The 25,000-nt window shown below is 39.2% G+C and overlaps 1 protein-coding gene across 1 annotated transcript in view; it reads right to left on the bottom strand.

The window, feature by feature from the left end:
• Positions 1 to 15,176: 15,176 nt before the first annotated feature.
• LOC140944943 (DNA helicase MCM8-like) overlaps positions 15,177 to 25,000 on the bottom strand; it is a 33,174-nt gene continuing 23,350 nt past the window's right edge. The window contains exons 24-33 of the mRNA XM_073394052.1: positions 24,398 to 24,427; positions 24,221 to 24,276; positions 24,072 to 24,111; positions 22,924 to 22,995; positions 22,619 to 22,669; positions 21,924 to 21,989; positions 21,035 to 21,127; positions 17,935 to 18,096; positions 16,284 to 16,373; positions 15,177 to 15,486 (exon numbers count right to left, since the gene is read on the bottom strand). Of these exons, the coding sequence (XP_073250153.1) occupies positions 15,370 to 15,486; positions 16,284 to 16,373; positions 17,935 to 18,096; positions 21,035 to 21,127; positions 21,924 to 21,989; positions 22,619 to 22,669; positions 22,924 to 22,995; positions 24,072 to 24,111; positions 24,221 to 24,276; positions 24,398 to 24,427 (777 nt within the window). The 3' untranslated portion in view covers positions 15,177 to 15,369. The remainder of the gene's footprint in view (positions 15,487 to 16,283; positions 16,374 to 17,934; positions 18,097 to 21,034; positions 21,128 to 21,923; positions 21,990 to 22,618; positions 22,670 to 22,923; positions 22,996 to 24,071; positions 24,112 to 24,220; positions 24,277 to 24,397; positions 24,428 to 25,000) is intronic.

Raw genomic sequence — 25,000 nt, 5'->3', positions numbered from 1 at the left:
CAGGCACAAAAATGACAGAAGGACGGCGGAAACGCCTTTAGTTGTCGAACAAAATCTTCATAAATATAACAAAAACTGAGAAACACTGTTAGCGCATTTACTAGGAACAAAAGTCTCGTGCAAAGCGCCGGAAATCGCTGCTACCAGGTCACTGAATGCTCAGCTTTTCCTCGTCATGCAACATACAAAGCGTTCTATAAAAGAAGATCCCACCTATTGAGATTGCTACATCATGACCATTTCACTGACATGCATCATCGCTCACCTTATTAATTAACATACTTGCAGTAGGTCAAAGTAGTTGACGTGAACTTTTTATTTTATTTTATTTTATGTTGTTGTATTGAATCGCCGGTATAGGTATTCTATTTCATTGTAAACACAACAATAAAATACATTCATACATTGAAAGCCTGAATCCAATATTAAAAATTTTAAAATCTAAATTCTTCAAATACAGCACAAAACTTGTTTAAGCCCTTTCTTCGTAACCAATTGGCCACAAAGGCACAATCTTTTCCACGAAAATCCTCTGACACTGCGTCCCCCATGATAGCACGCCACACCAAAGATTTTACACGAAGTCGAGAGTGCAGTTCAAATTCCCCACCCCCTGGAAGACTCTGATAATCAAATTCCATCCTCCCCGGGACGGCTAAGGTGTCAAATGAACAGGGTATGCCGGTGGGGGGGGGGGGTGTCATGCTGAAGCTTCGATTTGACCGATACATAATAAATAAGTGCAGTTTTATATTTGTCACACAAAGCAAATAAAACGGAATTTTTACAATTGCATTGAAATGAAATACAATTTAGATGTCATAAAATGTTATGTTATGTTATGTTAGAACATCCAGCCTGGCATTCTATTTGAACTGTATTTTGGGCACACAACACTCTGACTATAAAAACAGATTGTACATAAACTATTTAAAGTCTGCTTAAAGACATCAAATGCTGACCTTATTTTAAATACTTTAAAATAGGGTACTTATTACTTATTATTATTGAGGTGCAATATTGTAATGTATTTTGGGATACTTATACTCAGACTATAAAAGTAACAATTGCACAAAGTTAATTTTTAAGCCTTCATCGTGTCACGAAGTCATAAATGACTCAAACAAGCTTTCATATATTGTGGACCGGATTCTTCTCTCAATAAAGCTCGAGGCGGAGCGAAAAATTGAATCTCCCAGCAAATCAAAATGAAATTGAAAAAAGAGAAGAAAATTAGGAGTAGATTTTAGCTTTGACTGACAACACGTAACTGTGACAGTGTGCCGATAAAGGATCAATCCGTTCCTCAATCAATGTTCATTACCTGCAAGCTCTCTGCGAAAATCTCCGCGTAGATTTTAGCCGCGATTCAATTAATGCAGCTACGGGACATTCCATAAGTTTTTTTAAAAGAAACTTCTTAAAATCACATCTTAATTTTCATATAGAAATTTTTCACAAACAGCCGAAGCCGCGGGCCGAGAACCGGATGCACGCGGTCAACAGAGAGATATGTCTAAAATAAGCCCTTGAAATTACATAATAAACAAGCTTTTAAGCTCACAGCAACCGCCGGTTCAATAATTTGAAATGAGCAAAGGACAAAGGACGGTTTGCTTATCACGTGCACTTGTGACATCGCCACGACGCCCAGTCGTGATTTCAGTCGCGCGTGACATCTCAAAAATAATATGCCATGCATGTGCGGAATAGTCTGTGAGAGAAAGATAACCATATGTCGGAGTTTATTCAGATCTGAGCGTTGTTTCTCGGTGCAATATATACGAGGTGAGATCTTAGCTTGGATAGTTTGTTTATTATGTAATTGATTTAAATATGCTCTTGATTTTTACTGTTTGTTACGATCTTACAAAAGTACACTTCAACTCTGCGGATTGTCTGAACAAGTAGATGTTGCTTTTATCACGAATCAAAAATGGTTATGATTTCTCCTCAGCGACTGCTATGTACTTTGAAAGGTTCTGGTTCAGGAGAAGAGTCCAAGAGTCTTGTGAGTATTACATACAATGTTCCCTCTATATGCATAACATGTTACTAAAACGCTTAAATATATATAAGCCATATGAGAAACAAATGAAGGCTAGTAAACATTTATATACTCCCGCCTGTGCGGCAATTTTAGTTTTTACAGGATTCCTTTCAGAGCCTCGCTGTTTTGTATAAATGATCTCAGTCACTTGATGTCACGTCACTGGCGTCTTTCATTCTTGCGTGAATTTGATGGTGTTATTCTTATGTTGTTCTTTATCAGCCACTAATTAATGTTCAGGCGTAACCTGCAAGCTTCTGATGATATTTGAGTAAAGCCGTAAATATAATAAACAATGTAAGTTACATGAGAATTCTTAAGGAAATCAACGTAAAGTAATCGGCTAAGAGATAATTCTCGTGAAATCCTAGCCTAGGACTGTGTGGAGAAATTTCGCCGATGTAAATCTTGCTTTTTCAGGGTAATTTTCGACGGTTTTGCATTCATTTTATTTCATGAATTTAAATGGTATATTTCCATCCTGTTTTTGTACTATTTTTATGCTCTTTCGACCAATTTTTGTACTGTTTTCAGACAACTCTAAGGCTATTTTCTTACAAATTTTATAATGTTTTTGCATTTTTGCTTCCCCTTTTTGATGTATTTTCATAATATAATATGCGTGCTATTGCTTTTCTTCTTCTGTGGTATTTTAATACTGTTTTCAAAGTATTTTTATTGTATTTGCAAATACGAGTATTTACTAAATTTCGAAACCGATTAAACAGCTATTAAAATATATTTTGAAGCATAACATTTTAATAGAGTGTTAAACAGGTTAAAAAACCTTTAAAATCAGTCGAAAAATATATCAAAAATGTATATTTGTACCTATTTTAAACCTGTTTTTTTCAAAATACGCTTAAAATTGCTATTAAAAATAGTTTTAAAATAGTATAGTAAATTAAAATATGTTTTTGAAACTGTTTTCATCCTGTTTTTATTCCGATTTATACGGTATTTAAAAACTGTTTTAAACCTGTTTTGAGCCTTGCAAAAGCCCTGGAATTTTTTATACATTTTAAAAGAATTTTAAAATACTTTAAAAATTCTTTTTTAATAGCATTTTAAACAGGTTAAAACACCTTTAAAAGCAGTCGAAAAATGCATTAAAAATACACTTTTCACCCTATTTAAAACCTATTTCACAAAACAGGTTAAAAACAGTTTTCAAAAATAGCTTAAAAATACATTTAAAACAGTGTTGGATTTGGTAAGGGTAGTTGTCAATCGAAATCGAAATCAACAATCGTGGATCGAAATCACACAATAATTACAACCTACAGACGTGACCTTTTGATCCCGCTGAAGAAATCCCGCGTTTCCTTAGAGTGAATGAAGCAAACAAAAAACGTAAACTTTGACTTAATTTTTGACTTTAGGTCGTGATGTTTTTTGCAATGCGCGGCACTGGTAGCAGAGAAATAACTGGTAGATGACAAAATAACAGCTTACGGTACAAATATGTCTCTTGGGTGTTATATGTTAAGTTTCAACAGAAAAAATTGTCTGGTGAAACATTTGGCTTTCCTGAAAAACGTTTGCTGTCAAAATGTAAATTTTGTGCTTCGAGTAACTTATCGTTTTTTAACGAGCTGCTGATTGGCCCACGACCAACTCTCTTAAAATGTATTGCAATTTATTTCCTGTAATCCAATCGGTCAACTTTGACTAAGTCAGGCCCCCAGTTACGGTAGTTGCATTCTAACACCACTAAGCGTGGAAAGGTTCATGAAAGCGTAAGGCGTAGACCAGAAAAGCACCTATTTTCTCAAAATAACCCACTAAGGAAGATATCTGAAGATCCAAACATTTGCTAAGCCGCGGCTTAAGTTAGGCTTAGTTTAAATAAACGACATAAGGGTGTTCGATCACTGCCGGGAATTTGTCACTTCCATGTAGACCCAATTTTTAATAGGATTTCTCCGTAAAAGAGACTGTATCTACATAGCTGGCATATTTCCCGGTCCCCTTTTCTAAATTTTTCTGGATCTGCCCTTAACGGTCTTAAAAATTTGTCAGTGGCAATTAGCATTCATTATCCAACCTATCTCTACGGTGGCAATTTCCTATGATTTTCCGTTGTGAAATGACTTGAAGAATATGGGATTACTGTTCCGTCCGATAACTTAAAAAGGATCTTCACTGACTCTGACCTAATGAGTCAGTTCGATCGATAAAATCGGCAATCGATAATATCCGATAACAATTGATTATTTGTACCGATAATTTAAAAAAAAATTGGTTTAAAGGATTTGTTGTGAGTAATCGTTAATTATGGCAATTTTCAAGTATCAAATTTATTGATAAGCTTATCTTAATAAGGTTTGGAAAAACGGGCAACAAAAAACATGCAACTTGTATCGCAACATTACTGCAAAACAAGATGTATAGCGATGTTGCGCGTTTTACCACCAACATCAAACCTGTCTCGCAACAAATCAGGTTGTTAACAGGCTTGAACGTGGGTGGTAAAACGCGCAGCATCGCAATTCAACTCGTTTTGCAACAATGTTGCAAAACGGGTTGCACGTTTTTTGTTGCCCGTATTTCCGTACCTTTACAACAACGAAGAACAACAACAATTTATTAAAGGTACTTCTAATGAGTTACATGGCATTACCCTAAATAACAATAATAATTAATAGCTTATGGTAAAAAAGAAAGAAATTTAAAGTGCATGAGTAAAGGTCACAGATGTACATCAGTTTGTCTTAAAAGGATTTAGGCGGTGTGGACAAAAATGTCTATCGTCTACGAATCTGATCATACGTCCCCCGAGGATAAAGAGGACGTTCTTTCAAGAGCATTCTCTTCATTCTCGGAGGACGTATGATAAAATGTCAGCAATGAGCACCAAGTCCACTACAAGAACAGGATGATTTTGAAATGGAAAACATTTGACTCATCTGAGATACCAACGAGTACCGTAAGCCTTCTCCGATAACAGGACAAAGGGATTTTTTCTTAAATGAGATCCCACCCAACCCAAGACAAAGGGTAGACCACTAAGGGCCAGTTATTGTAAAAACAGGAAAGGACGTAAGAGTATTCGATCACTGCCGGGAATTTGTCACGTCCCCATATTTTTGTCCCAAAGCCGTGAAGGCCCAATTTTTAATAGGATTTCAATATAAAAACGGGTGGAAACGATGAAGCCCGGTAGTGAACTCCTTAATTTTTAAGCTGCCAAAGTGTATGATTTCTGAACTGTCACATAGGCTGCGAAATGTCCTGACGGCGAGAAATAGGGTGGTTATGTTAGAACATCTATTGGGTTTTTTTAGGCTCCAGTTGCTCTTTATGGACGAGGAAATTCGACGTCAAAGGATCGTACAACTAAAACTGGTAATTAGCGTCTCTAAACTGACTCATAGCTCTCATTCTGACACCCAAAGGGAGTCAGATACTAATACAATTTCATTTCAATCGAGGGAGATAAGAAGAGACTGTCGCTTCTTTTTCAACCGAAAATATGAAGGATGTGGCTGTCTTAACGGTTTGATGATGATTGGCGATCAAGACTGAGATTGAGAGAAACAAAAGGTGCAAGACCCCTATACGGTCTGTACCCAAGAAACATCCACCACGTAGACCAATAAAGGTAAGTAATCAACTATTACTAGAAATACGTGTTTCGCAGAACCTCGCGAAGCTCGGGGTGGGGAGGGCCCATAAAATGTCAGGGATGGAAGGGGGAGAGAATTGGAATAAATTGTGTAGCTTGGGAGAGCGCGTTTCAACACTGGTTCTAATATTGGATGGTGAGATGTAGTTAATCTCCTTTTGGTTGGAGTAAATTTGAACCCAGTGCTCTGTCACTAAAATAAATGGGGTTGGTGTTGTTAAGAAAGGGTATCCAATGTTTTATAGGTCCTGTGTTCACCCCATTTGACCCTCCCACAAGTGTAATTATAGTCAAAGAAATTGGGTGTGATAGTAAATAACTGTAGGCGAACGTGCAGCTAACCCATGCTTTCTTTACTTTGTAATAATAATTACTTGTGAAGTGTGTCATTATTATTGAGTGGATGAAATGGTAGGAGATAATGCTGCAGGGAAAATTACAAGTAAATGCTGGTAATTGGAGAAAAAAATATTTATTGTTAGGTGAACTACAGCAAGAGAGTGTTTGCACTTGTTGTAGTACATAATCACTCTATTGACAACTAATTTTTTGTAACAGTAAGGTGCAAACATATAATCACTTACACTAATATAGAAATTACATGTGGCAACGTGATATTTTTCCTATTTGACCCCGTTTTTTGCATGTTTCCCCCACTGTGGAGCCTGGTCTCGGGCTATGTCATTAAGGATGCAGTTGAGAAGAATTATGAAAGTGATCATGACTCATGATTATTGAATATGCAGTACCCTCATTAGCACTGAATAATCCCTGTAAATAATACCAAATCATTTATGAAAGTGTTTATAGTTATTTGTGTACATGCTTGAGAAACAAATACCGATGCAAGAGTGAACCTGTATGAAATGTTCACATACAAGTAATATTGAAGGTGATCAGTTTTTCAATTCTCAACAGGCACGAGCTTGTCGCCAGAGGCATATAGTTTTTTAAATTCCCAGACTGAAGGTCAATTGTACACTTTCCCTGACCAAATGAATTGACAATTTGTCTAGATTTGAATGAATTTTAAATTCCAGTCAAAACTTAGTGTACTGGACACAGGTGATGTAAAACAAAAGCCCCCTTCTTTGTTTTCTGTTCAGGGAAAATCTGCTTGGCATGTATCATGGTTTTTGTTCTTTCGTTTTATGTCATGTGTCCGGTACACAAAATAGATGCCCAAACTCCGATCACAACCATCCTCTCCACCTATTTATTACATGAATTTATAATGACTGTAAAGTACAGATCGAATGGATTGATCTTATAGGAAACCCTGTATCTGCATGTCGTGTGGGCATAATCTAAAAAGTGTTCGGCAGTTACCCCTGAAACAGAAAGACCCAAGAAGTAAGGCTATGCCGGCGAACACTATACCGGAAAGATTTTTCGCCAGCAAGAAAGTCATACCGGATATGGTTTTTGGTCACACATGACAACAGCAATGTGGACGCAACTTCTGTAACGGAGCAAAGCTACGTCGCGCCGATCGCCATTTCAGATGGGCTCTGTACCACACTTAAGGTGGCCGAACACAGTTTAGGCAGTTTGTGAGTATATGTCATTTGCCAAATTATGGCAAGAGAAAGGTTGCAGCTCACAAGCTGAAACTTGGCAAGTAAAAATTTACTGATGAAAGATTTTGATTGACAGGTAAAATTTGACGTTTTCCCAGTTTCCATGACAACATGAACGGCTGAACACAACCTTAAATTTTCACTTTTGCTCAGTTTACATAAGATTCGCTCATTAGATTTTCCTATAAACTTGCACACAGCTTATTATAATTAATCATTACCATTTGAAACTTGTTTGACCAAATTTTAACAGACGGGTTTTTGGATAATCAATAGTATAATTGTACTGTAATTATTAAATTTGTCACAAAATTCGTCTGTTCAACTTCCATTTTAAAGTTCTTATAATTTAAAATACGATAAAAGTAAAACTTCTGCCAAATATCACAAAATTTTAATGAGATTTTGTGAAATCGTCTTCTGTGCACCATTGCTTTATCGCCGCCATGTTTGTTCGTCTAATTTAAAACGCTCGCCGTCACGCGAGCTGCCGCTGACCGCCCGCAAAACTGTGTTCAGCCACCTTAAGAATAGGTGGTTTTCACGTTACGTCATCGCCGTCATGCCGGTGGACGGTAAACAAAAAATCGCTCTTTAGCTCGCTTTGTTTGTCCACCAGTAGCATAGGAGGGATGTTTTACGCCGTTTTTTTGCGCAGGAATCTCATTAGCGTGCGCAGGAATACATTAACGTCGCTGACGTCATAGGCTATTGTATTGATCTCATGAATAAAATGCGGAGGATTCTCATAAAGATAAGGTCATGTGCTATTTTTAGATGGATGATGTCATGGTTAGTATAACCGGTTTGACAGGTTTTAGTTATTTTCGGAAGATGATGTCATATGTATTCCGGGGTACTATGATGTCATAGTTGTTTTGAATACTTCAATAGGAACAATAGGCTTGCCTAGACTTGCCCGGGCTCTTTTAACCCTGATTGTAGAATCTATTCTATCTTCCAAATAAAAGCGCGCTCTCCGTTCAGCATTTTATTATTGTCACAAACTCCAGTAAATAATATTTTTGAGCGGATAGCTTCCAAACATACTAGTCAACGGTCCGAAAACAGTACTCGACTTAAAACTATTCACTGTGACCAAAGATAAATATTTTTATACTACAAAACCATTGATTCTGTTTTGTCAATATAATTCAACCTTCAAACGTTTCTAGACTGTGGTATCGAGCGTTAACCATTAACAGGTTGGCCTTTTTCCTTTTAGACCTGTATCATTCGAAACAAAACGAACGCAAGCGAACTGTATTTTATTATTCATCGCAAACTAATTTAATATACACTGAGTCAACATGAACGCTTGTCGCATAAATTATCCACGGGAATCAACTCAATTATATATACACAATGGTGGGATTAATACGCGCGTGCTACAACCAGACTACACCTTTGTTTCGGTTAAAAAATACATTTATTGTAGTAACTCAACAACTTTAGAAAAAGGATTACAATATGGTGAGCAAATGTTCAAAGCCTAGAAAGTGCCTCCCCCTCTAGCTCTTTCGATTGCTTTCGTTTCTTGAACAAATGCTTGGACACTTGGTTCGTTTTCGTGTATATAAATCCACTTTCTTTTGCCGTTGGAATAATGTTTTATTTTGACGGGCCAGTAATTTTCAGATGCAAACATGACTGTGGGGGTATAAGGGTTAAAAGCATTTCGAGTGCTCGTGTACATCTCGCAAAGGCCAAACCCTTCTGGAATAGCTTTGAGATAGGGCGCTCCATGTAAATAATTCTGCAAGGCGGGCCAGGTCATCCCACACCAATCCAGATCAAACGGTTTCGGTTTACGCGTAGATGATTTAGCTTCAGCATATTTCGGGGGCACAATAAGATCCTTTGGGGGGATCGATTCCACCTCTCCCTCTGGTTTTAAGGTTTTGTTGATACTTGGGTAAACTCGACAAGAGCCAAAGATGTCGCTCAACACCTGCTTATTTGCCGCCGTGTCCGGTTTATTATCTACAAAGATGTAACCGTAAGGCCTCTCTGTTTCATGATAATAAGCTGTCATGAATCGTTGGCGATTCTTATCAAACATACGCTCAGCAACAATTCCGATTTGTTTCCGATCGCTAGGACTTCGGAAAAGAGCCATGTACTGTGCATTCCGACTGATATCGGTGTTAAATTTTCCCTTGGGGAACATATTCTGAAGGAGTAGTATGACGCTGGCATTTCTATGGCGACCTTGGGTAAACAACCGAGAAACGATGGGGCTTTCGATCGCTTCTGCCATTAGATCATCAAAGATGATAACGTTGTTGTATTTTGGGTCAATTTCTCGCAGATCTTCTTGAAATGTGGGAAGGCCACGAAAAGATTTAATGTCCTTTCCGATCGCTGATTTCAAAGCTTCGTATCTATCTTGCCACTGACTGTAATACCATAAAATGCGACGGGGCTTGTTGGTTTCGTAGACAATACGATCTCTCGTTAGAATCTGTTCTACGAAAACTGTTTTCCCTGATTGACTTGGTCCAACCACAAGGAGTGAGAACTTATGGCGAAACATAAAATCTGGATAAGGCTCGGTTGCCAAGGAAACATCATGGGAAAGCTTTACCTTCTTCGCAGTAGAAGAAGTTTTCGGCGTTTCGTTTACTGGTCTTCTTCTTTTTTCTTGGCTCACATATTTTTCTCGTGGAACTAGATGAACAACGAGGTAAGTCGACGCTTGTAGAAATATATTCTCTTTTTGATTCCCAAGAAACCTTAGCCTCTTTTAAGAGTCGTGTTCGTCTTAGCCCGGTTAAGTCATGGACAATTTCAAGATGAGTACTCAAGTTGGACACACCAGGTTTGCCACATAGCGGACAAATTCGAGGAAACGTTCGAGGCATGACTGCTTATGAAAAATGACTCACAGTTAACAGAATCATTTAATATATAGTTATTTTACAATGGTGGGGAGTACTTAAGAGAATTCAGGGGTACAGGAGGGGTACAGGAAGGGTACAGGAAGGGTACAGGAAGGGTACAGTAGGGGTACAGGAAGGGTACAGTGGGGGTACAGGAGGGGTACAGGAAGGGTACAGTAGGGGTACAGGAAGGGTACAGGAGGGGTACAGGAGGGGTACAGGAGGGGTACAGGAAGGGTACAGTAGGGGTACAGGAAGGATACAGTAGGGGTACAGGAGGGGTACAGTAGGGGTACAGGAGGGGTACAGGAGGGGTACAGTAGGGGTACAGGAAGGGTACAGGAGGGGTACAGTAGGGGTACAGGAAGGGCACAGGAGGGGTACAGTAGGGGTACAGGAGGGGTACAATGAAAGTTCATAGAGTTCCGTTGTGCTTTGCAGCCGTGCCTCCATCGATAGCTATAAAAGAAGTAAGCCGCTGTTTCTGATTCAGTCAGTTCTTAAACCTCGTGCAGTTCGGATCACAATGTTCAGCAATTATAATCATTTCGTTCAAAAAGGATATGGAAATTTTGAAGATGATGACGACGATATTGAAAGCTCACAAGAAAGCGAACAATCATCTCAAAGTTCTCAATCTAGCGAAGAAATGGACTCTTCCGAAGAGGAGGAGGAGGAGCATGTAGATCCTTGGTCACGCATTCAAAATGAAGTTTGTAATCGCCACGAAGCCCAGCTCGAAGCTCTGATCAACGAGTATGAACAAAACGGAGACTCGCCTGAAGTGGCCCGCATTAAAGCTGAAAATGCTTTGCTTCCAGTATATAGAAAGGAATTGAGAAAAGTGTTCTTAGAGTTTTTACAGTGGATGCATGCAATGAAGAAAGATCCGACATTCCGAAAAGTGATGGAGACCCGCCAAGATCTCAAAGACACAGAAGGATATGACTGGCTGGAATCGACAGAACTTGCCATCGATAAGCGGAAATTCTTACTCAATCGATTGTTTGTCAAACAAACTGTTCCCGAAGACTAAGCCGGAACTCTGTCTATTCATCTATTGTTGTAACACTTTGATGGTTTTGTTATCAATAAATGTATTTTTTAACCGAAACAAAGGTGTAGTCTGGTTGTAGCACGCGCGTATTAATCCCACCATTGTGTATATATAATTGAGTTGATTCCCGTGGATAATTTATGCGACAAGCGTTCATGTTGACTCAGTGTATATTAAATTAGTTTGCGATGAATAATAAAATACAGTTCGCTTGCGTTCGTTTTGTTTCGAATGATACAGGTCTAAAAGGAAAAAGGCCAACCTGTTAATGGTTAACGCTCGATACCACAGTCTAGAAACGTTTGAAGGTTGAATTATATTGACAAAACAGAATCAATGGTTTTGTAGTATAAAAATATTTATCTTTGGTCACAGTGAATAGTTTTAAGTCGAGTACTGTTTTCGGACCGTTGACTAGTATGTTTGGAAGCTATCCGCTCAAAAATATTATTTACTGGAGTTTGTGACAATAATAAAATGCTGAACGGAGAGCGCGCTTTTATTTGGAAGATAGAATAGATTCTACAATCAGGGTTAAAAGAGCCCGGGCAAGTCTAGGCAAGCCTATTGTTCCTATTGAAGTATTCAAAACAACTATGACATCATAGTACCCCGGAATACATATGACATCATCTTCCGAAAATAACTAAAACCTGTCAAACCGGTTATACCAACCATGACATCATCCATCTAAAAATAGCACATGACCTTATCTTTATGAGAATCCTCCGCATTTTATTCATGAGATCAATACAATAGCCTATGACGTCAGCGACGTTAATGTATTCCTGCGCACGCTAATGAGATTCCTGCGCAAAAAAACGGCGTAAAACATCCCTCCTATACTACTTCCACCAGCATTTGTTCATTACACCATTGTTATTTGTGTCTCCAGAGATGTCATGAAAACCACCTATAGTGTGAACAGGCATTCGGACCGTAGTGTGAACTTAATCTATATCACGGCATGGCGCCTTGATAAATCTTCTTAGCCAATATGCATGTTTTGTTGTCCCCTTTTAAACCACGCAATACTCTCAAGGGAATTTGCCTTTTGTCTTCAAAATATTAATTTAAAAAAACAGTTTTCTGGGGTACTATCACGTGTTCTGCAATGGGAAAACAAATGATAGAGGCTAAAAGAGGTTGTTACTGATATAACTGCAAAGCCAATGTCTTGGCAGTGTTCTTACGTTGAGACCATACCCGTTTATGGCATGAATGAACCCTTTGAAACCCTCTAACTAATGTCAGTAATAGTTTAAATAAAGTTCAGTTGTAAAATTGCAACAAACTCCGTTGAGCTAGGAGCTCCTGCTCTAAAACAGTAGCTGTTGGTTAAAAATAATAGGTATATTAGATATAATAAAACATTTGAAAAGCATCATTTGTCTTTGGAGATCTTCTGTTTATGACTTTCATTGTAAAGCAGGCTAATCACAGAAATCAAGTGACTGGGGTACTTACCATATACATGCGAAATGGATGGGAAATCAAATGGTTGGCGCCATTCCGTTTGGGAAGCTTCGGAAAACATGGGCTTTGGTTAATTTGAGACGATGCGATTTTTCTACTCTTTTATTCTGTTCAGCTGATTTGGATATACATTGTGGTTGGTTGTTCTCCCATCACGTCGAATTTTATAGTTTTATGTTTATGTCCGAGATTTCCACCGGGTGGTTTGTGTAAATTAGCGGTAAGCACCCGAGGTTTCCGAAAGGGCCTTGGAATCAATTGAGGTTTCTGGGAGAATGCCCACCTACCCCTCCTCTAAGCCAACATTTTGCCCTAAGTGAGAAGTGAGTGTTAATGGTGGCTTAATAGAGGGGTAGGTGGGTAGTTTCCAAGAAACCTCAGTTGATCGGGCCTTGCACGTAGGGCAAACCGGATGAAAAATACACTGTTACTGAAAAGATGACGTTCTGGCTGGAAGAAGTTTTGAAACATCCGATAACACACCTTACAAAGGAATGGTATCAACTGATCTCACCCTCTTCAACGGCTGTCCGAGGGTTGCGGAATTACCACAGGGATCCATTTTTGGGCCGTTTAAGCTATACCAAAAGCGGCAACTGAAGATACTATAGTGACACCTACGAAACATGTTATCCATGAAATTATAGAACAACTTATTATAGCGTTTCGTTGGGGCCAGAAAAAAAGGGGTCGTATTTATCAATAGGGTCCAACAGCCCATCACCCGGAGCATTCAACTCCTATACTGACTTAGCCCATGCAACGAAGTTTTCACAGATAAATTTAGTTTCAGCATCATTTTGGAGTACTTTTTCCCGCGAAAGTGGAACACCGTCCGTATGTGTGCGCATCCATAGTACGATAATGACAAAAAGAAAGAGTAGATGCAATCAAAATATCGTCAGAAATGCTATCTTCTAGTCTCCAGTTTTCGGGACTTTTTGCCGCATAACTTGTAAGACTTATTTGATAGTCAAAATTCACGAACTAAAAATAAACGAAAATCGAACTAAAAATAAACTGGTCTCTAAGCGGCAGTTTACGGTAATTACATTGGCTGCCTGAGGGTCAACCTCGTCCCCACCTCCGAAGCCAGGGAAAAGCCACCCTGGGGACGAGGTTGCCTAAGCGTGGATTCATTTGCAACATACGCGTATAGGTATTCCAGCATTTGCCTGCTGGAATTTTTTATTGTTTCTAAGCCTAAAAACAATAAAAGAAATTCCAGTGGGAAGCTGCAGCAACTATACGCGTATGTTGCAAATGAATCCACCCCAAATGACTGATTAATTGTGTCTTGCAGTTTTGGTCTGGAAACATACCTGTGATTTCAAATCGAACTCGCGCTGCGCGCTTGGAGGATTTTAAAGTTACGCTTATGATTTCAGACCAAACTGCACTCCTCTCAGTTCAGTTAACGTTATGTATATCTGTTTAGCTATGTTATGGTTATCATTAGCGTTATCATTGTCGTTATCACGTTTATCACATTGTTTTATCAAGGTTGGACAATGGTGTTGTACGGCGGTGTAGAAAAAAATGTCTATCACGCCTACGAATCTGATCATACGTCCTCCGAGGATAAAGAGGACGTTCTTTTAAGAGATTCCTCTTTATTCTCGTAGGAAGTGTGATAAAATGTCAGCAATGAGCACCAAGTCCACTACAAGAACAGGATAATTTTGAACTGAGATGCTAACGAATAAACTGAGCCCACTCCGATAAAAGAACAAAGGGATTTTTCTTAAATGAGATCCCACCCAAGCCAAGACAAAGGGTAGAACACTAAGGGCCAGTTATTTTAAAAACAGGAAAGGACATAAAGAAAGGACGTAAGAGTGTTCGATCACTGCCGGGGATTTGTCACGTCCCCATATTTTTGTCCCAGAGATGAAAGCCCAATTTTTAATAGGATTTCAATGTAAAAACAGGTGGAAACGTTGAAACCCGGAAGTGAACTCCCTAATTTTTAAGCTGCTAAAGTGTATGATTTCTGAACTACTTTGGTCTTAAAGTGAAGACAGATTTTAACAGGAAGGTTTTCTTCTCCCCCCACCCAGGGAGTTGAATTAGCTATAATCTTGACCATTCGTCTCCTGAGAACAGCAGTCTAGTTTGTAGTCGTGGGTCTTGTAAACGCCGTTTAAATATGGGACCTTCTGCAATAAAGTGATGTAAGTCCTAGCTTATTCTGTTACTTTATATTGTTTCATGTCTATTTTTCACAAGATATATTTAAGTATTGTGCAAGAACTCCGAAGCTTCTGGTATACCCTATGATTGGTCACTTGTGACGGTTTACTTCAACACTTACGTCAATTATAGGGCTTCGCGCGCGCAGTTACTTACAAACATGTAGAGCATGTGAAACCCTCCTACACCGTACCTTTCGACGTTTTGACATTTGAGATTTGACTGACATGAGAAACGGTTTTTTGGAAGTTGGCGTGGTAGTGGGCGGATTAAGGCATTTAAAAAGATGCCGCTTTCCGCCCGTTCACAATTGCTCGCTCGTCTGCAATCAAGATACCCTTTTCCCGATTTCAATAAAACAAAAACAATACGTTTTCTTTATTGTAAAGAGACTTATATAATAATTATTTAACTGACATTTATAGACATAAGTTTCCTAGCATATCCAGAAACAACTACAAATGGATACCGTCCAAAAGTTGCGAGAAAAATGGTTGCTTTAATTAAAGGCAGCTTGAGGTCTGTAATTGGTACACTCTAGGACCTTTCTTCAGCAAAAATCCTTGGTTATTCAACGAGTACACAAAGTCATCGAAACTACGAATCTGTAGTCGCAACTCCTGCGTTAGGGAAGAAACAAAATTGACGGGAATTATTTGCATATACCATACATAACCCTTTGAAGGGATCGAAGTTTCCAAGAAGGGTGCCTTTTTGAAGTGGTTGCTAAATCGAGCATTTAAGTTACGTTCGATTGATTCCGGACTTGCCAAACGTTCTACCAACTAAGATGATTTTTTCGTTTTTGAATGTCGAAAGAGGTCGGTTATGAAAAGGAGCGTTTTCTCGTGACCGCAGACAATAGATACTAGTAGGGGTAGCTCAAAATTTAGTCTCCCACGCAGCCTTTTTTGTCTCGTCACGCAACGCTTCTTCCCAAGGAGCGTTGGGTGACAACAGAAGAACGGCTGCGGGGAAGATTCTTTAGAATGCGCATTATGTTATCATTCAAATTGTTTTTTTTTTCCAAGTCTTGATTGGTCTAGAGGTATAACGTCACTCTGGGTAATTACCTAACGAAAATCATCTGCTTTAGGGTAGAAGAAACTTTTCTTCCCCCCTGACAATGCTCTGCTAACGTGCAGCATGTGGTATCTGTCTTTGATGGTCAATTAGCTACTTTGCATTTCTCCAGTAAATTAAAAAAAAAACAAAAACAAAAACAAAAACAAGCTTACCGATTGAGTGATAAAAAAACTATTAAGGCGTTTCGCAGAATAGCGCGATTTGTCGGTGATCAATTATCTGATAGTCCAATAATTGTTTATCATCGGTTTCTACGCTGTACTTAGTAAAGGGACGAGAAAATAGGATACAGAATGGCCTCTGGTTAGGACAGTAAAAAGATTCTATTTACCTTTGCAATTCGTCTCATTTGCTCAATCGTGAAAAGAGAATTGTATTCCCTTTCGGATACACGACTCAGCTCAGCAATAAAGCGCTTGGACTGCAGAAAAGATGAAGATTAAAAAGGAACGAAGAAAGAGGTTAAGAATATCTTTTTGATTTTGATACTCATAGCCTACAAGGTAAGGTTAAGACGCATACGAGCTAAGGTGGCCCACACGGCCGGAGATTGTCCCGTCCCGGGGTTTTTAGACTCGAGACGGGACGGGATATTAGCTCATCGCAGGGTTTATATCGACACCAGTATGTGGCCAGTACCAATTAATTGTACACCAGACACATGTTCTTCAAAGCTGGGTTAAGATAACCCAGCATGTGTTTGTGATTCGCTTTGTCTCCTAGCCCTAATTATTCATCAACTTAGGCTAAGAAACAAAAGAAATTGATAATAAATCTTTATTCATCGTATAAGTATTAGGAAAAAACCAATTGCATTATCCACTGGATAGAGATATACCGGTGGATAGCGTTCCCCAAGGCTTTGAAAAACTAGACCTGGAACCAGTTGCTCAAAGGCCAATAAGCGCTAACCCAGGGATAAATTTTAATCTGGGTTTCCTTTTTCTTTTGATCAAAAGCATCAAATTGTAGGCAAAAAGAATTTTAAAACTGAATTGCCTTTAAAGCTTTCGCATCTGAATTCAAATTTCGCACTTGTTTATACCGGTCAAAATTAAATTCAGGTTAATTTTTTTTAACTTAGGGTTATCCACCTAGGATTTATCGTTATGGGGGAGAAGTCCGAGCGGCCACGAGCTTCCTAGGGGGAACCGGGGGCCTGTCCCCGGAAATTTTTTTAAACGCATATGAGATGCAATCTGGTGCATATTGAGATACGATTGTGTCGTTAGAGGGGGAATACTTTTCATGTGCACTGACCTCGTCGCGTCTGGATGATTTTTCCGATATAGTTACTTGTATACTGTAATGATAACAATATTTTTTTTGGGGGGGGGGAGCTTCTACCTGTCAAATACCCTAGATAGAACCCTGAACGTCTGAGCGACTAGGCCCTGGGTGAAGAGAGACAGTGGTGTATAAGGTCGACAGCGTGCCGAGCGGGGAGAGAGCTGGACTTGCAATCCGTCGCCCCGAGTTCAAGCCCCTCCCTGACCTCTGCTGGATTTGATCAAGGCAGTCCCGAGTACAAATCCTCCGTCACGCTTGTAAATAGCAAACTGGTTCGACTCCTACCAGTTGGGGTTTTTATCCCCGCTAAGTTTGATTTCAATTCTTTACTTAGGGTAAGTTAATTGTTTGCTTGAACGACCTTTAGGTTGCGGAGTAGCAAAGAGGTTAAAGTGCTGGAATGGTAATCCCGAGGCCTCGAATTTAATTCCCGCCTTAACAACAAGCTGAAATTGTCCTAGGTAGTCCCAAATTGAACTTCTCGGTCCCCCTTGTAAATGGCCAGCTAGTTTGTTTCCGGCCAGTTGGGATTCTCAACCTTGTGGGCCGCAATGAAAACTACTAGTTCATCAGTATTGTGTTAGCCCGAGAAGTCAGCTTTTTTTTTTCTGGTGAACCAGGACCTAAAAACACCCCTCCCCCTTCCACGCCTTCACAGTATCACTTAATAAACGAATCATGCACAGCCCTACCTGAGCTCTTGAACTCATTCCCGATCCATGTTGCGAGCGCTGAAAATCCAGGTTTCCAAAGTCATCACTGAACGTATCAAGTAGACTGTATTTCATGATCTCCACCACATCCTGGGCATCCTGTTGACTAGCCTTCTCCCGCATCTCCAGGCGCGCTCTAGCCTTGAAAAACAAGATACAATACAATTTTTAGTCAAATCACTTAAGAAAAACCCTGTTGAGGGCTACGTCTCGTAAAGTTGCGGAAAAAACGGGCATCACAAACGTGCAACTAATTCTGAAAAACGAGTTGAAAAACCTTGTTGAGCGTTTTACCACCCAAGTTCAAACCTGTCTTGAAACAAATTAAGTTGTCGCAAGTTGCGTAAATACTGATTTCTGATTGAGTAAAATTACGAGGGAGTTATGCGATACACAGGAGTTAGGTGACTTGCTGCAAAACATTTGCCTAAGACCGGTAAAAGGCCCAACAAGTAGAGATTTTGTTGCAAAGAGTAGAACTACTCTCTACGTCTGCAACAACTTTTCGCAACTTACAACAACCCGGTGATTTGTTGTATTAGAGGTTTGATTCTTTTTACAACACGAACACCTCCTTTACCCAGACACCCAGAGGAGGAACGACAGCCTTCCCACAATGTATTGTAACACCAAGTATTATTATCACGTTCTTTCGTGACGTCAGCAGTTCATGCCAGCTCTTGTGAGGGAAAGATCAAGATGGCGGTGAAAGCGAATCAAAACGCGATGGTCGAGGTTTTTAAAGGTCGGGCGCTTCTCTATGTTCACTGTGTGTCAGACGAGGATCTGACTTTAATTCCTTTAAAATTTTCCTGCATACAAGTTGTCTGCAGAGAAATCCACGTGAGTTTTACCGAAGAACTGAGTGTTCGGCGAGTGGCCTTGACGCCAATAATGGTAATTAGTATATACACACTCAGTGATCTTGGTGATTTAAGCAATCTGATTGGTTCGCTATCTCGGACTATTCAACAATATTCATCTTCTAGCGAGTGGATAATGTGTGAGCTCGGTTTTTTCCCACTTTTTTTAGAGAACGATCTTTTAAAAGTCGACAAAATCCTCGGGCTGATTTTTTTTAAGGCAAGAAAAGAAATGGAAGGATTCAATACGGTGTTTTTGAATTTACTGTAGCTGAGTTTTGTGCCCAATGGATGGCTTACAACTCCCGTGTATTCGCGTAGAAGAAGCCGTTTCGTGAACTCAGCGTTTTCTAACAAGAAAATTTTGGCTCAAAAATCGAAGTTTATTTATGACAAACAAATTTAAAAGGAAAAGTTTGCAGAAATTCTACGTTTCAAGTAAACAGGAAAAAGAATGATACAGGAAGACGACGTCTTACCTCGAGCAACCGAGCTGCTATTTTTGTCAGCACTTCATGCGAAGAACGACACAACAAACCCTTTTGGCTATAAACTAGGCGAGTCAACAGAAAACAACAAAGCTCTACTTTTCTTCTCAGGTAAGGAAACAATTCAAACTTTTAGCAGTTCCATTTAAGCCATTACGCTGTTGTTTGCGAAATGATAAACTTGTGAATTCCCATGTTTGAAAATTCTGCAAAGATCTATTTTTAAACTTACGCGTGATTTGATCTGTCAATCCAATCGTATTTTTTAATGGTTTCCTCTCTGATTTTGTTGAGATCACTTCGTGTGTATATACTAAAACAATTACTCTTTTCCACTATTCACCTCGATTCCAAAGAATAACTGTTAAATGGCAAACATATTTCAGAGTTATTCAATGGTTTACGAAGTCCAGCGTTCGTGCATGTGGACAGCAGTTGTGACTTTAGGGTGAGTTTTATATTTAAGAGACTCTCACATGAAATTTTCCCTTCTAATCAAAAACAGAGTTTGCTTGTTCTTGTTTGAGCGTTAGTTAGTTGTCTGGCCTTTCTTTCTTATAAAATAGTTCTCGTATGGTTTTAAGGAGAACGAAGCCCTCAAATGTTTTTCCATCAGATATAATTTGGCATTCAAAACGTTCAGAAAACTAGCTATTCTTGCTGATGTCGATTATATATGTTTGAACGCTGATGATTCACACTTTCTTGATGTGAGACATTTTTGATTTGAGGAATTGGTTTTATTCATCCCTTTAAAACGAAAGAATGATTACAGTTTTTAAAAACTATTTGTCACTTGATATAATAATTTTGTCGGTGAGAAGGTAGAATTGAATATGTCTAACTTTCTATAATGCATATTTAATGTTGAATAATCTTAGCTGACAAATTAAATGCTGTTTGTTTTATGAAATAGTTCATAGATCCTAAAGATCCCAGAGATGGTGAGACATTTCAAGCCACTTTGCTCTGGGACTACTCAATCATCCCAGCCCCAGCCTCACAGCCTGTCCCACCATCTCAGGTACCAAATACAGATGCTGTGGATGATTTTCTTCCACAAGTTGATATCTCCAGTGCAGGCCACTGCAACTGTGGGAAAATGCCAAATGTACCGTATCGTCTGGTCTCTTTTTCAACATACTGTGACCCATTGGAAGGTGAAGGTGATGGAGGAGAGGGGGATGACGAGGTTGGATCAGAAAGTGATGAAGAGGATACAAGTGAGCAGGACAGTGAACATGAGGACGATGAAGATGAGATTATGACATATGCAGAAGAATTTAAAGTGGCTGGGTCATCTTATGAAAGGCGTATTTTCTATTTGTGTATTTCTGAGGACAGAAAAAAAAATAGCCCCCACTGGAAGTAGTCCATGAACCGGACAATATTAAAGACAAGAATGCTCTTTGCTTCCAAGTGAAGCATGTTATGGGTTATTGCCCCTTGGTTAAAGTTCCCAAGTTAGACACCTGAAAGTTGGCCCCTACTGTTCTTCAGTCGTCTGCTTTTGAATCGTTACAGAATTTGTTCTCGATAGATACCGAATTCAGCTAATCAGCCATGCTTCCCATCTGGTTTAACTTCAGTCAGCTGAGATCACGTTTATTTTAATTAATTGTTTTTATCCTTATTTGTGAACCACAATGCAAACTACTAAGTTACCAGTGAGTATAATTGTGCTGCTCCTACAAAGCCATTTTTTAAACAAATTTTAGTTAAGTATACCTGAGTAAGTCTTATGAGTGATTCCAGTTGCCTGGTAGTGATGGGGGTGCTGTCAGCACTGTGGTGCTGCCGTCTAAGGTCTAGGTAAAAATTCTGCCAAAAAAAAGTAACAAATAAACTTCATGAGTCAATAAACAAGTCAGTGAAGAATAAATATTTTGCCTGTACTGCAGGACCGAACACACAACAACGCTATGAGGCGTGGGAACGTCGGTCAGCCAGGCCAATGATACATGACGTCACGGCGACCATGTTGGTGTGCAGAAAAAATCCAAAGGGGATTGAACTCTTTCCTAATGTAAAAAATTTCAGTCTTTTTTTTCAAGGAAATTTGCATAGCTGATGGCCACGTGAGTGAAAAAGATCTATATAAATACGCCACAGCCGGACAAATAAACCTGAAAAAAAAAACAACTATTGCAGAAAAACGGACCACACCTTTGGGGTTATAAAGCCAATCAGTGTTATAAAGCCATAATAACATGCATAGCAAACGAAATATAAAAGCAAAACGATCATAAAAGCATCTAAGAAGTGTACGCTATAGCACAGCTGGAAAATGAAGCTAAGCCAAAAATAGAACAAAATGAAAACTTAATTTCACGAAACAAGTTGACGCAGCAAGGCTGACCGTAGAATGTCACGAACACCAAAACGTTAACTATTGCAAACCATCAATTCGCGATACCTCGCGCGCAACACTCGAACCCAGTCCCCTTTTCCGTGGCGGCAAAGCAGAATATTAATTTATTTAAAGTCTGATCAACGCAAATTGAATTTTCTCTTACACCTCAGATTACTTCATCCTCGCATGATGATTGGTGATTTCCTTTTCTTAATCCTTTCCTATCTGTTAAAAAAAAACTAAAATCTGTTTAACGCGTCTCACCTGCAAGACCTCTGCCGCTGCCGGTGTCAGTTTAGGGTGGACGTAAGTCCTCGCGTAACCAACATACTATAAAGTAGACACAATGGAACAACAGGATTAAACGTTTCGAGAAACACCTACCCAGCGAAAATAGCCCACGTTCCATGCATTAAAATTCTGACATGACTTCGAGGCTTTGTGGTCATTTTTCTTAATGTGGTTTGGTTTTCTTTGTGCTCAAATCTTTTCTGGGGATTGCAAGACAATAGAGTCAAGAAAATGTCCTTAACTTAATATATCGAACGTGGGTTGTTGCTACATTTAACGTTAAATGAAAGCTTAAAATGGATCTACGATATTCTTGGTGCCTGGTAGACGTTAAAGTTTTAACCATGGTCACGGGCTCTGTCCAGCGGTGTTGATAGATTTAGGCCCTGTTTATAAGGAGAAAACCTGTCCCAGGTAAAAGAGTCCACTTTAGCGAGAGTTTGTATGAGAAAATGACCCCTTTGCCAGAGCCAATGGCGGTCGCGCATAGTGCATTTTCTGATATTTTTCGAGATGACACGGGTGGGCGAGCCAAAGTGTTTATATGGATCAAGGTTGGCCCGTCTGGGAGGGTGATCTTACAATCACAAAAGGGTGACCCGGCCAGGCGAAGTCGTGAAACCAAAGAAAGTTCAACTAGCGTTGAGTAAAAGTATCTCGACGCATACCTTTCGCAAAAGTTGAGCGGGGATTGCGTCAAACTCTTCATTTCGGCCAATCTGTGCATGAGAGAAAAATCGAGAAAAGTCCATGAACAAGGAATTTTAAATTGAAACGAGCACACGATGGTTAAAAGTCAGCCAACTAAAACGACTGAAAATTTCCATTGACCAGTACAAGAAAATCAAAACTTTTCTTAGAAGAACTAAATAGCAAAAATTCACTAAAGTTATACCCGATCATATAAGCCCCATGAGAAAATTCCTGATAGCCAGGTTTAATATAATTGAAAAAGGAAAAGAGTTTATTTCACCTTTAGACGTTCAGAGAGTGGTTTCCCTGCCTCCCACTGCTTCTTGGTCTCGTCCTCATCACTGCCACTGTCCTGTGTTGGGTGAGTAAAAACACGCGGTTATTCACACTACGTAGGCTGAACACAACCTAACACTACCTCAGCTTAGTAACAATTTTTTAACAGCCCAATTAAAAGTTAACAGACTTCAGCAGGGTCGTACTCTTTTGACTTCTTCAAATTCCATGACTTTCCATAACTTTTCCCATGACCTTTTCTAGTTTTCCATGACCTTAGGTTTAACTGTCACTTTCGAAAATTTTCAAAACTTTCTTCATTTTAGCTTATTTTTTGACCTTAAACAGTTCAACAGAAAAAAACTCCGGTATCCACCACAATGCGTGTCGTTCGCGCTGTTTAATTACTCCTCTTTATTTGACTTTATCATGTGTAGTAACTAATCTACCAAACAAAACTTCTATTTTCCATGAATTTCAAGGATCGAAAATTATATTCCATGACTTTTCAGGTCTTGAAAATGAAATTCTTAAATTAGATGACTTTCAAGGTTTTCCATCACTTGTACGGACCCTGTTCAGTTACTCTTCATGGGCGGTGACGAAGAAGGATAAATCACGGTTTTAACTTCCCGCGCTTCTCGGTGGCTTTAGACTTGCCACCGGTATGGGTTACATATTTTTTCACGCTTGGCACTTGCACTGGTTTAATATATATTTTCCTGCGCTTCGATTGGCTTAGGTTGGTCTACGTCCCCTGGCACCCAGTAACGTTGACTAAATATGAAAGACGTTTGCCACTTAGCGACTGACTTAAATCGTTAATTTATCGACTGTAAAAGGAACGCCCCAAAGGCGTCTCTCAAAGAACCAGCGCGGTGGCTAAACTGTTTTGGCAGTGCAGAGCTTTAATATATGGTGCAACATTTCACTCATAATACGAATACGAAATAGCCAAACTAATGCCTCAACAATACATAAAATAACAGGCTGTACTCGGCAGATAATCCTCATGTAGTATCAGTTGTTATACGTCCACTGACCAGTGACATATTCTACTGACTCTCTTACAAAGAGTTAAAACCTATCACTACTACCATTTAAAAATATTCAACACTTATAAGGCGTTAACTGAGCGATAAATAACTGTACCTCTCTAGAGCGACGCCTGGCAGTGGCTACTCCAAAGGCACTGAAAAAAAGCAAACAATTTTCTTAAAAATTATAAGACGACTAATCACCCAGTGACAGAACTCAGTGACATACGATGCTCTGCCGTCGGAGATTAATCTATAGCTCACCTCTTTTTTCCAGCATGTAACGCCATGACATGTTCCGACAACATGGAATCCATTTCCTGTTTTAAAATAAAAAGAGAAAATGTCGTTGTAAGTTTTACGTATTTCGTTAATCTAAACTTCTTTTTCAAATCGTCAGAAAAGAACACACCAAACTATCTCTCTCAAAATAAATCTTACCTCATCCGGCTTATCCAGCAAAATAAACACCTATAATGAAACGCATTTTTTAAGACAGTCAACCCCCGTTATTGCAAATCAACTCGGGAACCGCCTATTTTAACATTAAAATATGTCCAGGATAACATGTTAATGAGATTCATGCTAGATATGATAGACATCACAAAGTGTCCCCTTCAGTTAAATGAAAGCAATTCGGTGAGTCTCTACATGAAGTCATACGGAAATTAGAAATAATTGTGTCTAATATGAGGTACAGTACAGTACAATGCGCAAGTTGGTGTGTGTAATAGCGGGAGTTTATTTCAGTCAAACGTCTGTAATTCTAGCCGCTGTGCTTTTAAGTATAAGGGTGTCCGTATCAATGGGGTCACGTCCGCAAGGCGAGAGTTGATTGTAAATACGAGAATTATTCCTACTTAGCGCAGCATGATCAAAAGCAGCCCTGAGAAGCATTTGGCAGTTTTTATAAGTAATAACACTTAACGATTTGATCCACTGACTCAAGAGTAAGAACGAACTTGCACAGAATACAGTAGTATTAAGAGCACTACAAGAAGGTACTGCCCAACTTCTCAAAAAAGACAAGATATAATCTTTATT

This window comes from Porites lutea, chromosome 7, assembly GCF_958299795.1.
Source record: "Porites lutea chromosome 7, jaPorLute2.1, whole genome shotgun sequence".
Lineage (NCBI taxonomy): Eukaryota > Metazoa > Cnidaria > Anthozoa > Scleractinia > Poritidae > Porites > Porites lutea.
The sequence above is the reverse complement of the archived record's forward strand: the minus strand, read 5'-3'. Positions and strand labels throughout refer to the sequence as shown.